Below are 23,742 nucleotides of genomic sequence, written 5' to 3'. Positions count from 1 at the left end.
TGTGTCTGTAGGGCGAAGCATGAATTTTACAAACTCGTTGTTCACTGAAGGGAATTGCAATTTGCAAATGCTGTACCGAAATGGAAGGAGAAGTACTGGTGTTTCAACTTTATTCTGCAATTGGGATTTGGACTTGGTAGTAAAAATAGCAAGCATCTGAATCTCAAGAAAAGTTGGTTCAAAGAGAGAACATGGAATGATTGATCTTACCTACCATTCTAACTCCCAACTTCCTATTTCTGGATTTGGACCAACCCTCCCCCTCTTGATTTTTCACGGTTTATCCCTCAGAAGTCAGAAACTCTGTTTCCATTTCCATGCCTTGAGAGACAAAACCAAAACCCTTGTCAACTCCTCCATGATTCCTCCTCCCCGTCCTTTCCTTTTGTTCTTCGTTTCAGAGAACCAAAAACAGAGCACTTCACAGTCTTCTTCTTCTTCCTCCTCCTAATCTTTTTCTGCTTCTGCTTCTTGTTTCAAGGTCGAACATGGCCTTCTCTGAGGAGTGTGATTATCTCTTTAAGGCTGTCCTAATAGGAGACTCTGCCGTTGGCAAATCAAATCTCATTTCAAGGTTCTGCCGAGATGAATTCCGCCTGGACTCCAAGCCTACAATTGGAGTTGAATTCGCTTACAGGAACGTAAAGATCGGAGATAAACTCGTCAAAGCTCAAATATGGGACACAGCAGGACAGGAAAGGTAAGCATTTGCGTTTCTTTTGCTTTGGTGGGTATTTAGGCTGTTAGGCATGTTATCATCATATTGCTTTCCTAATGATAATTGATTCACAGTTGAACCAGAGCTCATAACTGTATTCCCTAAACTGAATGATGAGGAAATATACATATAAAGAAAGAACATAAATGAATTTCACAAATTCAGAGAATTTAAGGTGGCCGGGTCAGGAACTTTCCGTTTAGCTTCTGAATGAATGTGTTAGATTACTACTGATCTAGATCAACTGAAGAGTGATCTGTTGGGTATTGGCTATTTTAGGTACTTGATCTAATATAAGTTTTCTAGTTATGTAGGGATTTCAATGAAGTAGGTAGTTATGTTATGTAAGCATGACGGTTAATGGGTTAAGCAAAACAGAAAGACTACTAGTAATTAGTGGATTTCCGGCTTTGCAGAATTAGAGTTCGCTATGATGAAATGTTGAAGCCAATAGTAAATTGGTAAATGAATAGCATAATAAGGTTGTGGGCCTCCTTTACATCTCGGTAAGTCATTTATTAGTGCTTTTTTATTCTTCTTGTAAAATTGTATAATGATCGTTTTATTCAAAAAATGTGACATTGTTGAAGGGATCACTTATTAGCAATTTTCTATGTCAATAGGTAAATGAGCTGTTCGAGAATTTTTTATTTTCCACGAAATTCATTAACACCGAAATAAGAAAATGTGGGTTTATTTCTTTTTTCTTTTGAGTGCCTACCTCACTATATATGGAATTCAAATAATGTAGGTGACCATAATTGATAAGTCGTTCTTTACTTCAAGGTTTTTAAAATCGACTCAGATGATGAATTCGTCAGGGGTTCGATTTCTAAGTCAAACAGTCCGACTGTTCAAACCGAACAGATGATTTATTTTAACAAAAAATTTAAAAAAATAAAAATCAACCAAATCATTGAATAGTTCGAACAGTTGGATCGCCCAGATCAGCAGTTGCTAACTAAATCAACGGTTTTGAAGAAAATAATGATTCTAAAGTTAAGACTGATTTTCAATTTTTTTGATCCGACCGTCCGATCCAATTCAGTTTTAAAAACCATGATTTACTTACTGATATTTACACCTACCCGACGAGAGAAAGGAAGTTATAAAATTTTGGGATATTTGTTTGACGTGAAGCCAAGGGCAAAGGGCATACGTTTGATTAATTATAGAATATAGATTGTCACCTTGTAATTTGGGGGCAATGACATTTGGTTTGCACAAGACTTCCATTTGTCATAAAGACCTAGCTACCATCAATGTTTTAAAAATTGATTTGGAAATGAAACTGTTTGGCCACTGGTTTTTAGGTCAACGGTTTGACTGTTTGGTTCAAATCAATCAGTTCGCGACAATTTAAAAAAATAAAAAAATAATTAAAACAAAAAAAACCTAAAAACCATTGTCTGGGTCAAATGGATTAATGTTTCAACCACCAGGTCAGTAGGTTGTTGATCATGCCAATAATTTTTGACAAAAAAGTGGTTTGGGGTTCAAACCGGTTTCTAAGCCAAACGGTCTGACCATTTGGGTCAACAATGGTCAAAAACCGTGTCCTAAACTATTAAATTCCAACACTTTGCCTCCCGCGCCTTGTCAATTGACTTGATGATGAGGTAAAATTACTAAAATGCACATTCAAAGTTCAAGTCATTTGGTTCATGGCCAAGTCATCAATTTTCATCCATCCTACCTTTGATGATAAACAATAGGTTTATATTATAGGGTAATTTAAATGTTTAATTAAAATCAGAAATGTATTAGACTTTGAGATTACTCGAAAAAGAGTTTTGCACGCCATAATATCCTTCATGATTATTTAACTACTATACATAATATTATGTAATTATTAAATCAATTAAAACTGAAGCTAATCAAAAAGAAGATAATGAAATTAACAAAGTCATTAATGAATTTGTACATTGTAATTGAGTAGTATGTAGATATACAATGTTCAAATATTAAAAACAAAAATAAGTTGTTAAAGGCAAACGATTTGATTATGCATGGATAAGGTGAAAAAAATTAAAATGCACCTGAATACATTAGAGGGAAACTCAATAAAGTGTGTATGTGTGTCTGTAAGAATTACATACTTTTTATGTATGTAATATATAAATTTTAATAATCATTTTTTAATTTTTTAACAAACACATGCATTAAGAAGTGAAATGTCTAAAAGTTTAAATTTAAAATCTATGTACAACTATGATGAGCAATTAAAGCATGTTGTAGTGGCGAATTTGTTGCCTTATCTTAGTGCCAGAAAAAAATGCAAATATTCTTCAATCACTTTTGTAGTACATATTTGGGGGGTGGATTATTCCTTCTATGATGTGTTGGTGTGAATAATATTTTTTTTTTTTTTTTTTTGCAGATATAAAGCAATAACTAGCTCTTACTATCGAGGAGCTTTGGGTGCTCTACTTGTATATGACATAACACGACGAGTGACATTCAATAATCTGAAAAAATGGCTGCAGGAGCTTAGAGACTTTGGTGGGTCTGAATTGGTGATTGTGTTGGTTGGCAATAAGTCTGATTTGGGGCACAATAGAGAAGTTACTGAAGAGGAAGGACAAGAAGTTGCTGAGAGAGAAGGCCTTTGCTTCATGGAGACATCTGCTTTGGAAAATTTGAAAGTGGAAGATGCATTTCTGCAAATGATCATGCAAATTTACGAGATTTCAAGTAAAAGACTACTGGAGGCAAAGATCAATGAAGCATCTATGCCTGCTGGTAAAATAATACTCAACATAGATGAAGTATCTGTAACCAAACAACAAAGCTGTTGTTTGGGGTGATTGATTTGCTTCAGACAACATTCTCTAATTCCATTTAGTTTACACATTCCTTTTATTTTACATTTTTTTTTAATTTCTCCTTCTCTTTTCTTTTGTTTATTTGAGTCTCCTTTGAAAGCTCAAGATATTATTTAAAGCCCAATTACAAAGCTAGAGAAATTATACATTCTTTTTTACCTTACTTGTCCTTCAAAGTAAAGTTGGTCCAACTATATATCTTTTCGGCTGTTGAGGGAGTTGCGCTTGTAGAATTCTTATCCATTTTTTTGTTTTTTTTTTTTTTTTTTTTTTTTTTTTATAGAATGAGAGACTTACAAGAACAAAAACAAGAGAAACACACAGCAGAACAAGAACAAAACAAAAACAAAACAAAGAGGCTCACCTAGTCTGCTTTATGGTGTTATACTTTCACCTTTTTAGCTGCTTGTGGTTGCATAATGCATGTTTAGATAGGTTAGATCTAAAATGTTCATTTGAGGATGTACCCTTGGTTTTAAATTTCTGAAATTTTGGTCAATTTTGATCGAAGAGCTGAATGAAATATTTAGAAAAAGTAAATAACAAAAATTTCAAAATTTTGAAAAAAGTATCACAATCCTGTCAAAATAAATGCAGTTGGAATTTCTATTTTCATGTTGTTTGTTATAACCATAACCAGATTTTTTGTAAAATTCAATGAAATTTACAACCATGATCTAGTGTTTAGACTAGCAATGCTTAGTTGCGCCTGTTTCCTTTGTCCTTGCTAACCTGCTGCATTACTACATAATTGTTCTTTATTAGTCTTCTTTCAATTTTTCCAGTAATTTAAGAAGGGTGAAAACATTTTACCTTGCGATGGCATAGGGGTAAAGTGTACAATGTACAACGCCGAACATGGAAAATCATGTTAGCTTTAAGATATCATGTCAGTGGCCACAATTAAGAACTGTCCTATATGTAACATTCGGACCCTACCTTGTTCCAAATAAAACAAAAGAAAAAGAAGAAGAGGAGGAGGTCTATGATATAAATAGTGGGCTATTGAAAGTACAAATAGTTCTTTTAAGTGTAATAGTTAAGAATTATCTTTACAAATGATGGAAATGGAATGAAAATTTCAAAATTGAATTTTTTTTTAAGTGGAATGTCATTGGTTCAATCATTCAAGCCAAATGGGTCAAACCATGATATTATATATAAGAAACTATTTTTATTGATGATGGAAATGGAACAGGAAATTTAAATTAACATAGAAATAAAACCATTTTTATTATCTTGGTCAAATGGGTCAACCCATGATGTTATAATTATAAAACTACAAAATACAAAATATATAGAAAATTGATATAAAAAGTTGTGCACATCTTTAGTATTATATATTCATCAAAATAAATAAAAAGTATGATAAATCATAATTATTTTTGCTAATGATGCAATGGATTACAAAATTTAAAAATTTAAAAAACATATAGAAAATGAAATCATTTTTTCAACAAGGTGGAAAGTTAGTGATTCAACCATTTAGGTGAAATGGGTCAACCTAACCTAAGATGCCATAATTAAGTAATAAAATTTGTAAAAATACATAGAAATATAAAAAAAAAAAATTGTAGAAAAATTTTAGACAGATCTTTGATGGAAATTGATTACAAAATTTAAATGAATTGATCCATACTGTCATAATTGATACCGTGAAATGGAATAGCTGTAGCTCAGTTGAAAGCCACCATATGGCCCATGTCCAAGGAATAAAATGGGAATTTTACTAATGAGCCAGTACTATGAGCGAGTAATGGTGTGAGACTAACCTTATGTTTGGTTTGAAGGAAAAGATAGGGAAAGGAAAGAAAAGGTAGGGAAACGTATACAATGTTTGTGAAGGTTTTCCTACATTTCCCTTCCTTTCTCTACTTTTTCCTTCAAACCAAATGCAGTGTAATGGAATGTTGATGACCCATCGAGTAATGGCTGAGGAATACAGGGATGTATGCAATCGTTACAAGCCAACAGACCTAGGCCAGCCCCAGGTGCCATTACTCCTGCGACCAGGTGACTGGTTAAGCAATCTGACTATTAGGCTCAGTTTGGAAGGAGTACAAATGCAAATATATACAGTGCAAATATTTGTACTCCTTCAAAACTGAGCCTTAACTTCAACCACCAGGTGAAAATATTTATATGAAAGCTACTAGGCTACAATATCAAGCCTACAACTACCAAATTAAGATATCCAATTTACATCCCAGTTGTAATCCACCATTCACCATCATATATATTCGAACTGATAAATCCATGTTCAAGAAGTATGTTAAACCTCAGATTATAAGAGTGTGGGAAGATGGACGACATTACTGAATGTGGTTGGTGATTGGCAAGGACAAATTTGTTTTGATTCTTACCAAATGCAGCCTATGGAATTTCTTCCTCAATTAACACAAAATCTATGGTGCATGACTACATTTTCAAACAAAAAAAAATGAAGTAATAAAACGATACATCATAATTGGCATCTTTAATATTGTTAAAGTAAGTAGACCATGCGATATCTTTTAATTGATTCATCATCATCAATAATAATAATAATAATAATAATAATAATAAAGAGTTCAGGATGCAATAATCTCTCAATACGCTAATTTTTCATCAGCAACAACAACAAAAATAATAAACAAAGAGAACAAAATGAAATAATCTCTCAATATGCTGAATTTTCATATCAAAAGTATCCATACTTTGAACATTGCCTCCAAGGACCAATTTATGAGTCTACCAAATTATATATGTACTCAAAATATCATTGAGAAATTGTTGAAGGAATATTCAAATTTACAAAAATCTCTTTCTTCCCTTTCTTATCTTTTGTCTTTTCATCTTTCTACCATTGAATGACTCCTTGTCCCACATTACTTGGGAAAGAAGTGAAAGTGGAGTTATGCTCCTTCTATGAATAGGTGATTGTTCAAATTTCAAAATGTATTTTTTCAAACAAAATCGTTTCTATTTTTGCGTCTCTTCTTCCTCCTTGTGCCTCTTCAAACAGATATACTGATCTGAAGAGGCTCCTGTCTGAACGAAACCTATTTTTAACAAGTTTAGGTCTGAAAGCACTCTCTATAAGAAGAGTGTTGGCCAATCCAGTTTTTAACGAAACAAGTTTTTTCTCTCTATCTTCTCTAAAATCTGAGCATCAACTTCTATGGTTCGCAGATGGATTGCTTTAATATCCTACATTAATAGAATCAGAGTGCTCTGAGCATCAACTTCTATGGTTCCAGTTCAGAATACATTAATATCCTACAAGCATGTTCACTCCTCTGCAGCCCTCCAACTCCAATGAACACAAGCACATTTAGTGGTGACAATTAAAAGAACAGTTCACCTGATATATATTTTGAATTTATTTCCATCACTGACCTGTCCATGTTTTATTAGGGGGAGGTGGCAATAGAATCAGAGTGCTCTGACTGTCCCACCGTTTAAAGCATCCCAAATATTGTTGAAACAGGTTTTTAAGAAGGTGTGGGTCTATTTACTAGTCATTTAAGAAAGTTTCCATAGGTTCAAAATTAGACATCAAAGGAAACTCTTTTTATCTTATCCAATCAACAATCGTTCCAATATCCATTAAAGACTTCCACTTCACCCCCCTACAGGCTACATATGTCCATTCTCTCTGTTCAACATTCAATCAAATATCCATGGGGGCCCTAACAGTGCCATTCTTTTAGAAGACTTCCGACCTTCTTCTCATGCTCTTCCTTTCTAATCCACAATAATTCAAAATCTTCATGGAGGATCTTCTCCTTCTCCCCTTACCCCATATGGAATTGGCATATTACCACATTTTTTAGATAATCTTAAAAAAAATCTTCCGGCGTAATCATGTTGTGCCGGTGAATAATTGGGCACAAGAAAGGGATGCATCACTACACTCTACTCCAACACCTGTTTGGCTCATATTAAAAGGGACTTTAACCTTCCACTGTGGAAATTTGAACTCTTAGGCTATGTTTGGTTTGAAGGGAAAAAGTAGGGAAAGGTTGGGAAACCTTTACGAACCTTGTATAGGTTTTTCTGTCTTTCCCTACCTTTTGCTTCAAACCAAACATAACCTTAAGGACCAGATTTATGCTTTCTTCTTTTTTCATTCTCTACACTTCTCCAATGGGCATCTCAAGACCTACTGCCCATTAAAAAGAAAAAGAAAAAGAAAATAGGACTAATGATAATCACAACTAGACCTAAAGAGATGCATGTCCAGTGCTTGGGCTTAATAGAAGGCATGATTTAAAAAAAAAAAAAGGCTTCATTTCTTCTAATTGAAATAGCTTATCATGGTTTGAGCCTTTGAGGGAACTGCATTTCCTCCACAAGGTTCCAAATTACAAAGACCCCAAGATTCCCTCTCAAATTCTCTAATTGTTCTTTGTAGGAGTATCTGGGTCAGGATGGCTTCATCTCATTGTGGTACGAATCTAACTCTGAATAAATCTTGATCCACTGGATAAGGCCCAAAATTGATATCAAGTCCATGGACTCACAAATGAAACTAAGCAAATCATCACAGCCACAAAATTCATTGACCTTTTGCCTTCAAGAGATTTGCCATGGTTTTCTAATATCAGTCAATAGAATTGACACTTGATTTGAAAGAAGTTTCCCATGTGAAATCCATCAAATGGTAGAGCCCATTCAACAAATGCCCATTTACTTGAATATGATAGAACAGAGTCCAGCGATCAGTCCGGAATCCAAAACCCTGGGGACATCAACCCCAAGAATCGGAAAAAAGGGAAAACGGGTTCTCTTAATAATAAACTTGTGAGGTCTTAAATTTTCATTTATGGGGGCAATTGTGTAAGGAAGCATTACTTGACCGGTTGACCCTGAACCATTAACCGGCTTGAACCAGTCTCTTTCTTTCTTTTCAAGGTTTGGATTGGTTAATATCAACCAGATGGACAAACCAGGGCCAAAATTATAACGTTTGTTAGCTTAAAAAAAAAAGACCTCATCGGTTTAATGTTGAGTACTGCACAAAAATCAGTTTAAGTCCGGTAGAGTAGCGCTGGGTTAAAATTGTGGATCACGGTCCTTGATGTATTGATGTGTCCCCAACCTGAATCGGATGAAGGGACTTTAAATGGGCCCAAGGTAATGAATCAAGGGCCGTGATTTCCCGGTTTTATCCCAGTGTTACTCCAAGGGGAGTAGCTGATTTCAGCTTGTTCATCCAACCATCCAAGCAGGTGATGCTAATACAGACACCACTGTACAATAGTGGTTGGACCGGTGGATCGTTCTATATTCTACGCATGGGGTGAAGGAGGCTTGACAAAGGTTGAATGTTCTCGTGATGTTTCTTTATTATTTAATAGTAAACCAGCCGTTTCCCATCAAGAGGTGGGCGTGCCGGAGTGGTTATCGGGCATGACTAGAAATCATGTGGTCTCTGCCCGCGCAGATTCGAATCCTGCCTCCCACGATTAAAATTTTTCATTTAATTTATATTCTTGGATACTTAATTTCTGTGGATTTTTCTCATGTATCTGGATGGTGGTCGGAAGCGTGGGCGTTTATGGGGATCGATTTTCAAGAAAAAATGTCTGCTTTTAAGATTCGATTTTCACAAAAGAAAAATTGTTTTAATTTTGTTTGAGAATGTTTCTACCACATTGGCAGTGAGCAACACTATGTTGTTTGGTAAGGTGTCATTTTTCATGTATGTGCTGACATGTAAACACTACATAGGGTATACGTAATCGCCAATCAGTCAACCGTTGGGGGAAATGGTTCATCAATGCATAAAACGCTAAATTTGATGTTTTTGGATCAGCAATTTAGCGTTTCACGCATCTGCAGAGTCCTAATTTATGAAGTATGCCTGATTTTTCAATAAATGTCTGAACCAAACAATGAAATATATAGGCATTTGTTGAAACGCCTATGTGAATCCAATGTGACACCGTTTTTTTTTTTAAAAACGGCTACAGTTTCAAACATCCCCTTCTTTTGTGTTCTTTTTTTTTTTTATTATTGTCTACGTAAATTTCTTAGTTGTAAATTCGTGAGAGCGATAGAGAGATATTTCTGGATTGGCTCCAAAGTCCAAACCATTGGTAAAAGCAGGAAAATTCACGCATCTGCGGAGTCCTAATTTATGAAGTATGCATGATTTTTCAATAAATGTCTGAACCAAACAATGAAATATATAGGCATTTATTGAAATGCCTATGTGAATCCAATGTGACACCGTTTTTTTAAAAAACGGCTACAGTTTCAAACATCCCCTTCTTTTGTGTTCTTTATTTTTTATTATTATTGTCTACGTAAATTTATTAGTTGTAAATTCTCGAGAGCGAGAGAGAGATATTTCTGGGTTGGCTCCAAAGTCCAAACCATTGGTAAAAGCAGGAAAATTCAAAAGTAGAGGCTACCGGGAAAAGCGTAACAAAGCTCCTCAAACCATTGCCTGGATGAGATGGCAAAAGTTTACCGGATCAATGCTGATTTTTGGTTAGGCAATCTCTTCGGTAAGTTATTGGAATTCAGACACGTGGCAAGTTATGAACCTGACCATACCAAACAATTAATAAAGAACCTTTAAAAAGCTTTTCTAATTTCTACTTTGTACGTGGATTAACCTTGGCATTAGACAACAGAGCCTGCAGTATGCATTAATACTTGATAATCTGAAAGAAACTACAAATAAACAAGTAACAACAAAAGAAAAGCATGGAAAACATTCTGACGGTTAGGATTATCCGGGTTGTATACCCTAATCCAGAAAAATCATCTGGGTTGGTGCCTGGTGGTGGGCCACTCTACGGTCAATACAAGGAAATTAGTGCTAATGAGAATGGCGTTCGCCGTTCGTTAGGCTAGTGTCCTACTGTTCAAATTTGAATTGGAAGAGTACAAATGTGAGTTACCCACAATTACAAAGCCAAGTCGATAAGTCTCATCACACGCAGCCCTAGCTGGCTCTCTCCCTCTCTTCACTCCTGCTTTTCTTATTGGGTCATACCACTTTGTTTGAAAGCGATCCATTTGTGAAATCGACTGGTTGGACGAGGGAGCTCAAATAAAAAGAGAAACTAGTTATTACGCCGAGAGTCACCACAGCAGTAGCATAGAGCCATTTCTCATTAGCTATATATGGAACGTACACATACAAGTCTGAGCAGCTCCATCTCTCAACATATGGAGATATCCATGGAGGTGCACAAGGTTGTCCCACCTCCACCTAGGAGTACGTTAGAGAAACTAAAGAACAGGCTCGAGGAAACCTTTGAAGAAGAAATGGATTCTTGGTGCTCGGTACATCTTTCCTGTCCTTCAATGGGGCTCAAATTACAGTTTCCAGCTATTCAAGTCAGACATCATTTCTGGTCTCACCATTGCAAGCTTAGCCATTCCTCAGGTATCGTATCACCAAAATCTTGAAACTCAGTTCTAATTCCATTGTTTTCTATCTTGATGAATGGCTTGACATATACCCATTTGAGTCATGTTGCTCTTTAGGGGATCAGTTATGCTAAGTTGGCTAATCTGCCTCCTATTACAGGACTTTGTAAGCACTTCTCCTCTGCTCTCTTAACTATTTGATTTTGCTTATTGCTTTCTAAGCTTTTTGTATGTACCTTTTCGTGGTTAACGTGTAATTATATGTGTCGACTCTAGCTTTGCCTTGTGCCTCCACTTGTATATGCTGTGCTTGGAAGCTCTAGGGATCTTGCAGTAGGCCCTGTTTCCATTGCTTCCCTTATTTTAGGATCTATGCTGAGGCAAGAAGTATCTCCTACCAAAGAGCCTCTCTTGTTTCTTCAACTGGCTTTCACTTTGAACCTTTTTTGCTGGTCTCTTCCAAGCTTTTTCTTTGGACTTTCTCCAATTCAAATTTATATTGTAATTATTTTGTTACTGATTTCATTGATTTTTGGATTTCTAATTGATTTTCTGTTAAAGGCCATCCTTATTGGGTTCATAGCCGGTGCTGCAATTATAGTTTCTTTACAACAGCTCAAAAGCCTCCTTGGAATTGTGCATTTCACCAATCAAATGGGTTCAGTACCTGTTTTGAGCTCTGTCTTTCACAGAACAGACGAGGTATGTATTTCTATTCCTTTTTTTATGTATTCTGCCGATTATAAAGTTTTAGCCAAAAAGAGAAGAAAAAAAGGTTATGGGTTATTAGTATTATTACACCTGTTCTTATTGCTTATATGGATATATATTTTGGTTGTGGTGTGGTGGGCAGTGGTCTTGGCAAGCCATACTCATGGGCTTCTGCTTCCTTGTATTGCTTCTATTGGCAAGACACATTGTAGGTTATTCCTTATTATAAATTTTTGTCTGCATTTACAAACTTATCTGATTTTCTTTTAGTGGTCTACTCCTTCCAACAAACAAACATATCATACAGCATGAAACTTCTCACCTGGGGTGCCCATTTTGTTCATTGCCTTGTGGCAAACTATCCATGACTACCAGTTTGATCATAAGATCTCACCTCCACCTGGTGGTGCCAAAAGATCTACTCAGGTGAGAGACTCACAAGATATTGGGCTACATGGACTGTGGGCACATAAGATCTCACCTCCACTTGGTGGTGCCAAAAGATCTACTAAGGTGAGAGACTCGTAAGATATTGGGCTACATGGACTGTGGGCCCAAGGGCAGTCGGAGATGTATGTTGTTTTATTATCGACCATGGTTGTTAATTGATGAATCAGGAATATCAGGGCTGTAGATTCCTGTATCTATTATAGGTAGGGGTGGATTCAAGTCGAGCCGACCTAAATAGTACGAGGCTCTAGCTCGGCTCATCAAGGTTGTATAGGGCTCGAGCTTGAGTTGAGTTTTCCAAGATTGTATAGGGCTCGAGCTCGAGCTCGGTTCGAGCTAGAACATTGAGATTGAGTTCGACTCAAGTCAAAAACTCATAAGTTAGAGCTCAGCTCGACTCGTGTTTGATTTGAAAAAAAAAAGGTTTTATAAAAATAAAAAATTATATATAAAAATATTTTTATTTGATATTTAAAAATTAAGAATTGTAATATTTTTATTATATATATTATTTTTATAATTTTATTATATATATATATATATATATATATATAATTATATAATAGATATATTCGAATTTGACTCAAAACTTAGTTGAAACCGACCCGAACCGATGTCAAGTAGCTCGTGAAGAAATCGCTTGTGATCACCCCTAATTATAGGACTAGAATTAGGTTTTTATCTGAGGGAATTGAATTCTCATTGTCTCGCGAGTATAAGAGTCCACTTGTCTATAGACCTGGATGGAGGCCCATGGATCTTTCCATCAGGCCCACATATTTCTAAGCAAAATAAATAATACAATAACAAAAGAAAATATCCGACTGGCATTATCCCATTATTTCCCAACAAGATCAATCCATTGTCTCCATCCTCTAAAATCTAAACCAATGCTTTAAAACCCAACTAAGAGGCTGAATCGATTATTGGGGTCAATGGGTCGCCGTAGCATCATGATATGGTGGGGCGATCAAAAGCTTCAAACGGTTTGGTTAAGCTTTTCTTATGGGTCAGGAAAACCCGAATAACTACATAAATGATCCGATCCATTCAGAAAGTGAGATCTCGTATAATATGGAGGCCCATTTAGACGGTCTATAAATTTAAAACCTATCAATTTGCAAGATCATTCATCTTATTCTTATCTCGTCTCATCTCATGTCATGTCATCGACTCATGGTGGTGCAGAGAGCTTAAGAAATCCAAAGCTGTTTTGGGTGTCACCTGGGGCCCCGCTTGCATCCGTGATCCTCTCCACACTGTTGGTTTTTGTAATCAAAGCACAAAATCACGGCATCAGCGTTGTATGTTCTGGGACCCAAAATACCAAAGTTCTAACTGAGTGATTCGGGCACACACCCCATTGTTTATAATATAACCCATAACGATTGGATTTATAAAAAATGGGATGTGTCTGGATCAGTACATATTCTCATTTTTTTTTATGATATTCCCTTTGATCTTTATTTAATCAATATTTTTGGTAAACTTTGAAGATTGGAAAATTGAAAGAAGGCTGAATCCACCTTCGTGGAACACGCTGAGCTTCCATGGGAGCTATCTGGGCCTCTCGCACTGAAAACTGGGCTTATAACTGGTGTCATCTCTCTCACCGTAAGTTCGCCTTCTATGAACGGGCAAATGAAAGGAAAAAATATTAGTAAATAAAATAGACGAAAAACAGCGATAGAAGGAGAGTTAGAACCTCCGCCCTTGTGGTTAAGGGCCACACGCTCTAACCAACTAAACTATTCCAGCTTCATTAAACATACTATATGAATGGGTAAAAGAAAAGCTAAATATTAGTAAATCAAATAGATGAAAAACAACCCTAGAACTACCAAGTCGATGGAAACAAGGGGGTGATAGCAATTGGGCTGATGAACATGGTCGGCTCCTGCACGTCATGCTGCATTACTACAGGTATTCAACTCTCTACCACCCCCAATGAAGAATACACCCTTCCATGTTTTGGTCTCTTCATATACAAGAGAAAGAGATTTATATAGGAGATTCTATACTGTAATATGTGGAAAAGATATGCATATATGTATGGATCTCTAATGCAACTTTGGATGGGTTTCTACTTGCTACAGGTGCTTTCTCTCGGTCAGCTGTTAATCACAATGCTGGAGCCAAGACTGCACTGTCTAACATAGTCATGGCAGTGACTGTGATAATGGTCACTCTCCTCTTCCTCATGCCCCTCTTCTCCTACACCCCAAATGTAGTATTGGGTGCAATAATTGTCACAGCAGTCGTCAGCCTCGTCGATATCTCGGCGGCCTACCTTGTTTGGAAGATCGATAAATTCGATTTCTTAGTATTAATCTGTGCGTTCTTGGGTGTCATCTTCATCTCAGTCCAGGGAGGCCTTGTAATTGAAGTAAGTTATCAAAATGAATACGAAGTATGGCTGTTGTTATCATCTCCATGAATTGATAATCTTCTGTATAGGTGAATTTCAAGGTGGAGTTGTGATCTTTGAGTGTCCATGGGGATAACTGAAATTGCACACTCATGCCATGAATTTAATCTTATTCTTGCAGGTAGGAATATCAATTCTCAAGCTCCTGTCACAGATCACTAGGCCCAAAATGGTAGTGTTTGGAAATATTCCTGGGTCAAACATCTATCATGATCTAAATCACTACAAGGAAGCTAGATGGATCCCAGGCTTTCTCATACTAGCATTGAATCTCCAGTTAATTTTGCTAACACAACTTACCTTAATGAAAGGTTTAACCTGTTCTTGTTTCAAGAGATACATTAATTTCAATCAATTTTCAACTGAATTTAGGGAGTGCATGGCAATTAATGGGCTGGTCCAGCTGATTACTTTAGGTCTCATTGAGGTAGCATTGGATATATATTGCTTGATCCAAACCCTGAAAATGAAATTAGGTTTACGAAGGTCGATCTGTCCATGTGGAACTCCGGTGATGTAATTGACTTCTCCCAATATTTCATTTTTCTCCACAGGATCTCAAGATGGATAGAAGAATATGAAGCAGAAGAAGCTGTACAACTTTCTAGCCTCCAATATGTTGTCCTAGACATGTCAGGTAAATGACTTTGTATAAACATTTGATACATCTGTTCTGTTTATCAATCAAGCATGGAGATGATCCCCTCTGAATCCATTGATAGAAGTTTTTGATTTCTCAATCAACAGTAGGCAGTGAATCTGCCCAATCGTTTCCTTGTCTACGATCATGAGTGTCAAATAAACTTGTGAAAATTCCTCTTACTTCTGGAGAGTTAAATAGCTGAAGTGATTAGCTATACAGCTTGGAAAAAATTCCTGTGGTGGGCATTGTTAGAGAATATCAACATATTCAAGGACCTCACCTAACAGCTTAAGCTTTTAGGTTGAATGGTTATTCAAGATGGTATCAGAGACAAATGTTCAACCTTGAGGTCTTTCAAATTGTTCCTGTGTTTCCGGCAAGTGGCTAGCATCTTAGCCACCCGCTGGTTGCCTTCTTGTTTAATTTAGTTTTCCATTCATATTTCATGTTATAGCCAATCTAGTTTAGTTCTACTTTCACTTTTACTTTGGTTATGTTTCTTGCATTCACCCATCTGCCCAACTTCCAGTCCATCACCATCGCCCACTATTCATTGTTATAAAGTTGCATGCTGAAAGTGAAGAATGGTGTTTCCTTCATCACATCATCAAAAACCAGAATTAGTTCTTTTCTGCATCACCACCGTTAGAGCCTAGAATTAGTTCTTTTCTGCATCACCACCGTTAGAACCTAGAATCAGTTCTAATGATCATTTGTGGCATTTGCATACCACCATGGCATCCATTTTCTGGAGAACCATAATACTCCATAAGATTTCAATCATGGGATTCACACCTACCGAACCATCAAGTGATGACACCACACTCTTGCCAAACAAGCGGCAACTCCCTAAAGCTGGTTTCTGGAATTACCTAGACCGTTAGATGATGTAGATGGTGGCTCAACTTGCAATTTGATTGAACTGGTTAAGATTGGTCAATTGGTTCAAGTCAATTTGGCTTCATGGACCTACTACTCTTCTATTTGGCCCATAGAGGTCTATTTCAATTAAAAGATAAACAGCCCACCAAGGCATTTCATTGACCCATTGAGGTCTTTATTGGTCGTTGTTAGCCCTTTTTAGATTGGCCTGTTGTGGCCCATTTCGTATCGGCTGAAGAAGCCAATCCGTCGAGGCATTTGGGTTGACCCATTGAGGTCTTCTTTTTTTTTTTTTTGTTGGTCTATTTTGGCTTTTTTTCTCAGTTTGGCCTCCGTTGGCCCATTGACAGCTTTTATCCTTGTCCATGGAAGCTCTCTCCTAAAAAAACTAATAAAAATAACAGGTTCTCATCATGCCACCATATAACCGGTCATCATGTCATCATCATCATTCCAACAGGCTTGTCATCATCTTAAAAATATGACACAATCAAGGTCACCATTTCATCATCTACATGTCACATCCTCGCAACTATCATCATATTGCAGTCATTTGTGTTCAAACACATGAAGATTTTTAATAGAATTTTGTTATGATAAGGGTGATGTTGAATAGAATTACATTAGTTCTTAGTAAGATAGAATTTTGTTATGTTATGATAGAGATTGAGATGGTATTAGAGATACTTTGACCAAGTTGTTTAGTGTTCGATCATCATTACACCCATTACAATTAATTAAGTTTCAGCACAAGGTATGGATAGGCCTGTGCTTATTCGCACTTCAAACCCAATGGGCTTTTGTGTGAGGGGGCGTGTTAGAAAATATCAACCTATTCAAGGACATTACCCAACAGGTTAAGCTTTTAGGTTGAATGGTTATTTGAGAGGCATCCATGGGGCGTGTTAGAGAATATCAACCTATTCAAGGACATCACCCAACAGGTTAAGCTTTTAGGTTGAATGGTTATTTGAGAGGCATCCATGATAGCAACAGGTTGGTATATGTCATAAACCGCATGAGAGCGACTGGTTGCAATAGTGCCAAATAAATTCCTTCAATCAACATCGGATGAAGCTTTGGAGGTCTATCAGAATATCCTAGTTGAGTAATGACTCATCATTCAAGTCTGTTGAGTGCTGCCTAGAGATCTACATGGAATGGGTGGGGTTTGATGGATTCACAACCTCCAGATATGATATTGAAAATATCGTCAACTTTTTTGCCAAAAGTTGGGTTCACTCATTTCAACCATAAAAATGAATTCCATATATATTGACTAATTTCCAGTACAACTGATTGCTTACTGTATATTTTTAAGCTCCAGGATGAAGCTTTATGAATTATACGGTACATATCCTGCTTTCTGTAATTAGTAACGCAACTAAAATTGGGTTTTTAATTATTCATTTTTTCAGCTGTAAGTTCTATAGATACGAGTGGGGTGTTTTTCATAAAGGATATGAAGAATTCGATGAAAAAACGAGGTTTCATAAAGGATATGATTAAAAACTTGAATAAATATATAAGGCCATTAATTTCCTGTCCATCCACAGTAAATTTTGAGACAAAACTTAAGGATGCAACATTACAAGCTTGTGTGCTGCATTTATAGCTTGGATGTTTCCCTGTCGTCACCAGAATGCGATTTTTATTTGGCTTCATATTTGATTGATCTGCAGCTTAATGCCGTTTCAACATACTTGGAATTTTCATTACCAAGTAATCAAAAAAAAGCCCAAAATGTCTCAACAAAACAAGCCTTTTTTAATCTATAAGAGAGGAAAGAAAGAAAAAAGAAAGCTGAAATTCTTATTTTTCTAGAAGATCAAATACATGATCGAGCCTCAAAACAAATAATAAATTGTCTAATACATCCAAAATGAGTCCTCTTCAAGAGTCATGGCATTGGAAAAGTGTTAGGCTATTTCTTCACTTTTCAGCTTAGCTTTGCCATCCATCCTGATTTCTTTTGGTTCGCCCTATGTAGGAAGAAATCATTGGCAACTCGTTCTGGATAGTTTCCCATTTATTCATCTTTTAATAATTCTAGAACAGAGGCCAACCTATTGAGTTCAAAACTTCATCAGATTGGATGGGTGATATAGATCTTGAACCATTGTTTCATTTGTTAAACCTTCATGCAAGATGTCATGAGATGAGAGGGAATAACCAAAAGTAGAACTACCAGAAGAGAAGTTATTCCTAACACCATCTCCATAAGTCGCATCTGTGATATGTTGAATTTTGTCACCACGATGAACATGCAATAGATTTGAGCTTGAAATATCACATATGGGAAGGTCGTCAACAGTGAAATCCATAAGAAGATCCGAGGGATCATCTGCTTTTTTACTCGAATGTTCAAAAATAGAATGTGAAGACAAGTTATTCCCAACATCATCTCCATCACTCATGTCTTTGATCTGTTGATTTCTGTCACCATGAACATGTAAGAAATTTGAGCTTGAAATATCGGATATGAGAAGATCATCAACATTGAAATCCATAAGAAGATCCGAAGGACTGTCTACATTTTGGCTGCTGGAAGAGGATGGCTTGTTGAAATCCCTAGTAGTCCCACCAATTATCTGAATCTTCTCATTTCCTTCCTTTCCTTCTTGTTGTGGAAGAAAAACTTGAATGCATCGTCTTTTGGCTTCGGGCTGAACAATATAAGAATTTTTCATGGGCTTCTTCTCTTTAGATTCCACGAGTCTTTTTTGTTGTTCAGCTTGCAACTTCTTGATTAGATGTGAATTCCAGTAGTTCTTGATTTCATTATCCGTTCGTCCAGGTAGTCTTCCTGCTATAAGGGACCATCTGCAAAAGCAAAATGATTTATCAATTTTCCTCTTTATGGGCTATGTGAGATCTTGACTTTTTATATTTGCCAACACCCAAGCATAATTGTTCCTTATTAAAAATAGTTAAGAAGCTAGTAAAGAAGATCAAAACCTAATTTTATTTTAAGAATTAGAAATCCATACAACAGATGATATGTGTACTTTGAGTTCCCGTCTTTGTTTTGGTTGATATTTTGTTTCGGCTCTCCTACTTGAACTTTCCAAAGGGGTCCAGATGAAGTAGGTACGTTAGTTAGTAAGCACAATGTCCCAATTAATGTGTCTTTCATCCAAACATTAGGATACTTTCTTCACTTTAGATGGTTAATTTCTAACAAGGAGTAGCAAGTTTTAGGATACTTTCTTGTAGTAGGCATGAGGGTGTAAATGTAGGCTATATATAAGGAGTAGATCAGTGTTAGAAAAACAGTTAAGTTGATTTTTTTTAGTGCATGCTTGTTCGGTAGAACTATCTTCTTCTTATTTCAGCTCAAGTTCTTTTCTTTGTAGCTTCCATAAATATGAGTTGTTTTTTACCTACGCTAGTTGGTACCGGAGCACAAATTTGATCTCTTCTTTGGACTATGACTCCTAGGAAGAGACAAATAGTTCACATAAGAAGAGATGGTAGTACTGAGAAGATAAATCTATGCATTTGTTCAAGAGCTTATATCATTATGTTCGAGGGATATTGACTTTGATTCAAGTGCTTCCGTTTGTTCCATATCATCATCAAGGAAAATAACTAGATCGGCTGTATTGCAGGTGGTGACAAGAAAAGGTGGCAAATAAGTCTTAAAATTGAGATCGTGGGATTTCATAGAGGAATGACCCCGAAAGAATTCATAGGTTTGGCTGTTCGTGGTTGAAAAAGTCCTTCAATTTAAGGAAATTGTGCTCTTAGTAACCACTAGGGATGTAAACAGATCCGATTCAAATTATGGTATATCTAAATCCGATCTGATATTATGAAGAGAATATCCAATCTGATCAGATCGCATAAACAGGGATTTGAATTTGAATCTGATTAGGAAGTCAGATATTCGGATTGGATCTTAGTTCTTTTAAATTAATAAATTATTAAAAGAAAATTAAAAATAACAATTTAAACAAAAAACAAGTATCTTTGCAACTATTTTCATCATATATAATATAACAAATTTATAAAAATGTAATATAAATAATATAGGATAGGATCTTCCTATCCGAATTCGATTTGATATCTGGTCGGATCCCATCATTTGACCTTACCCCGATCCGAAAATCTGAACCAAGGATATCCAAATCCTACAAAATGGGATTGGACTTCGACCGATCCATTTGCACCCCTAATAACCACTCAGTTTAGAGGGCATGTAATTGTGTGGTGACATCAATTGAAACAAGCAATATGTGCCAAGGTAGAGTAGTGTAGGTATGCAGCTAAGGCTCGGTGTTGGAAAGAGTAGAAAAGCAAATATTTATAGTGCAAATACATACAAAATAATAGTACAAAGCATAAGGTTTTGCATTCTACATATTTGCATTTATACTCCTGAACCGAGCCCAATAAGGTACAAGAAGCGCCTAGCACAGAGGCAGACTGATGGGTGCAATAGGCACTTAGCCCAGGCCAGAGTAGGCAAGCATGCATTGAGCAAATGGAAATAGGTGGCATAGTCATAGTGCAATGCACATGGGTGCAGGGCGACGGACCAAACTTGCATAAGACGCAATATGATGCTCAAAGATGGACCTTACACACTGGTTGCTGCTAGGGGTGGATTCGAGTCGAGCCAAGCCGAATAGTACTAGGCTCGAGCTCAGCTCGAGACTATTCTACAAGGTTTGAGTTCGAGCTCGATCTTAGCTCAGTTCAGCTCGTTTTATATTTTATAAAAATATTTTATTATAAAAAAAATAGAAAAAAAATATTTTATAAAAATAAAAATAATATATAAAAAATTTATTTTATATTTAAAAATTTAATAATTATAATATTTTTAGTATATATTATTTTCTATAATTTTATTTTATATATATATTCGAGCCGGCTCGCGAACTTCATGAGCCGAACTCTAGTAGGCTCGAGCTCAACTCATTTAATAATCGATCACTGAATTGGGCTCGATCTCGACTGAAACCGAGCTGAACCAAGATTTTTACGATTCAAACTCAAACAGCTTGTAAAAGCTCGGCTGTTCGACCCCTAATTGTGTTTTGTGTAGCAACACCTTAATTCATCAGTGGGAAAAACTACCCCGTGACACTTTAGTTTATAGTTCAGAATCATATATAAAATGTTATGTTCGTTGGCGTTTGCACATCTACATTAATGACTTCCATTGATCAGTCTGACAGATGTTCCTTTAATTTGTCAAGATCGAAGATAAGTGGAAATCCAGACCCAAGATTAACCACCTCTGCCTCTCGTCAACTAGCCAGTTAATTAATTTCATCAGTGGGATGAAATAGATAGAGAAGAGAAATGTAAAATGTAAAATCACCTGTTGCCGATAAGTTTATGCATTTTGATGATGAGGTCATCTTCTTCCATGGAGAAGTTGCCCCTCTTAATACCTGGTTTCACATAATTCATCCATCGGAGCCTGCAACTCTTACCACATCGGTTCAAACCTACAGAAATCAAGATTATTTACCATCATCATCAGTAATTCAGTACATAAATAAAATTTGGTCATGGATTAACTACATGTCACCCTTAATTTCGACTATTACCTGCTCGTTGAGGGAGTTCTCTCCATCTTCCCTCTCCATGGATTTGAATGTAGTTCAGAAGCAGCAAATCCTCGTCAACCGACCAAGCTCCCCGCTTGACCTGCTCTTTCACACAACATTGTTTTCTTACCATTTCTTTCTTTATTCCAATCCCAGCAGGAGAGAAATCTTCGAAATATATCTCCCTTTGGCTAGCTCTTGTTTCTGCTCAAGAGAAATGAGATCCCAACTCAATATATATAATGATGGACTCACTCACTCAAATCAAGCACGCAACCCACCACTCGGGTGGGTGCAATGCATGCCTCAGTTTGGCAACTGATCTCGTGATTGGATTGTTTGGTGGAATGTAAAATACACAGGAGTGAATCTGACAATTTGTTTGGACTGTTTGTATACAGAGATTATATCATTGAAGTAGCAAGTCACATGGTAGACTATATTCAGTGCGTGTAACAATTAATGGAGGGCTTTATTTTGCTTCTCAACTTGCTTGTACTAATGTACTAATTCATAATGTTTAGCAGGAAAACAAACAAAGTTTTGTGCACGGAGCAGGTAAATATATAGCTAGTAGATTCCGTTAGCTTTCTTAAACGACAAGGAAATCTCACGTACAAATCAATTTCAGAGGGTTTGATTGATTAATTACCTCTTTGCATATTTGGTTATATTTTATTATGAAAAAAAGCCTCCCTTCACCGAGTAAAGCGTCCAACTCACCAATACTATTGCTGACACCGTCAATAACGACAACAAAAGAGATGGAAAAGGACAGCCACACAACAAGCCCAAGGTTTGTTAGATTGTCGGAGCTAAACCGATGGTTCTTGAAATAATAATATTTCAGTAATAAAAATTACTTAACAGAAAATTAAAGCACCCATTATTTGTTGATTTGATCATTTTGATCACAGATGAGCATTGGTTTTCGGAGAAAAGAAAAATGCCCTTCTGAAATGTTATCGGAGCACCATTGGTGGTAATTGGATACACGGTGATACGAACAACACCCAAGGTTGAAGATGATGTTCTTTTTTTCTTTGAATTAATTACGTATCAAGCAAATCCCAAAATAAACTTGTGGCATAATAATCGTTTTGCTTTCTCTGTTAGATATAACAGTTTAAAATTTTAAGAGGGAATTCTAAATCCAATTTAAAGAGTGAGGGGATATATAATCTGAGATTTGAGGAAACTAGTGTAGTGTTTCAAAACCTACTTAACTCTGACAGATAAAATGTAATAAACAAAAATGTCTTTCATTGTTCATTAAATTTTCAAAGCATGCCCTTCCCTCCTGCTCTTCTTCTTCTTCCTCTCCCCCCTTCTCTCTCTAATCCCTTTCTTCTGCTTCTTCTCCCTTACCTATGCTTCTTCTTCTTTTCTCCCTGTAAGCCTCCTCATCTATTCAGCATCTCCTTCCGCACCACCGAACCACAGAGGGAGTGAAAGGGATTCCTGTATTGTCGGTAAGCAGTCAAACCAAGCATAACGACACCCCCTGCCTGTCCCATAGTCAAATCAGTCCCAAATCATCACATTTTTTTTAAGAATTAAACATGACAGAAAAGCCAGAAAAGACTGTTTGTGAAAGTGTTGCTCTGTAAGAATATGATGTTGCGCGATCTGACTGCTCATATTGGAGGATGATCTAGCTTCCAGTCGGTCGGCGAACTAGCTAAATCTACAAAAAAAATGATCAGAGAACCTGGGGTGGCTAGCCCAATGAGGTCGCTTTGATGCTTAAGTTAGATAGCTGTTACGAGTTGAATAGTTTTGAGAATGTGGAGAGCTTGAGGGCTACAAAGCAAAGAAATCACGTGTACCTTGGGTCATCGAAGTTGGAGCCTTTATATAGTTGAGTCCTCGCCGGTTTTGCGGATTGGTTCCGGGATTTTTGTCACGATGGGATCCGTTTCCACTTTAATTGGAGACAATGTTACCAACTGATAAGGCTTATCAATTCCTCCCGAACCAAGTGGGGAGGAGATAAGTCTTGCCGTTATGCGGCATGATCCCACGAGGTTCGGGGTCTGTTGGAGAGATTTTCGGGGTCGTCACGTAGTGGTCTGGGTCGGTATCCCCAACCTGATACTTTTTTAGTTCCGAACTGGACTAATGCCAAAGTGCCTTGGGACCGAGGTGGT

General features: G+C 36.6%; 2 protein-coding genes, 1 non-coding gene and 1 pseudogene across 3 annotated transcripts; 3 read left to right on the top strand and 1 right to left on the bottom strand.

Annotated features, from left to right (window-relative positions):
- Nucleotides 1-3,721, top strand: LOC148863847 (ras-related protein RABA6b-like). Its single transcript, XM_088975278.1, has 2 exons — nt 1-700; nt 3,099-3,721. The coding sequence occupies exons 1-2, from the start codon at nt 489-491 to the stop codon at nt 3,523-3,525; spliced, it is 639 nt and encodes a 212-aa protein (XP_088831404.1). The 5' UTR covers nt 1-488; the 3' UTR covers nt 3,526-3,721.
- A 5,189-nt stretch (nt 3,722-8,910) lies between these two features.
- TRNAS-AGA (transfer RNA serine (anticodon AGA)) lies at nt 8,911-8,992 on the top strand. The gene has a single exon. It is a non-coding gene; the product is annotated as a tRNA-Ser (tRNA).
- A 1,673-nt stretch (nt 8,993-10,665) lies between these two features.
- On the top strand, nt 10,666-17,715 carry LOC148863845 (putative sulfate transporter 3.3; annotated as a pseudogene).
- Nucleotides 17,716-17,823: 108 nt separating this feature from the next.
- On the bottom strand, nt 17,824-21,808 carry LOC148863844 (uncharacterized). Its single transcript, XM_088976658.1, has 3 exons — nt 21,593-21,808; nt 21,361-21,490; nt 17,824-18,851 (listed from the first exon to the last, which is right to left on the bottom strand). Exons 1-3 carry the CDS (start codon nt 21,723-21,725, stop codon nt 18,104-18,106), a joined length of 1,011 nt encoding a protein of 336 aa, XP_088832784.1. The 5' UTR covers nt 21,726-21,808; the 3' UTR covers nt 17,824-18,103.
- Nucleotides 21,809-23,742: the final 1,934 nt, after the last annotated feature.

This window comes from Nelumbo lutea, chromosome 3 (genome assembly GCF_056320005.1).
Source record: "Nelumbo lutea isolate HS-2025 chromosome 3, American lotus-T2T, whole genome shotgun sequence".
NCBI lineage: Eukaryota > Viridiplantae > Streptophyta > Magnoliopsida > Proteales > Nelumbonaceae > Nelumbo > Nelumbo lutea.
This window is presented reverse-complemented; position numbering and strand designations above follow the sequence as displayed.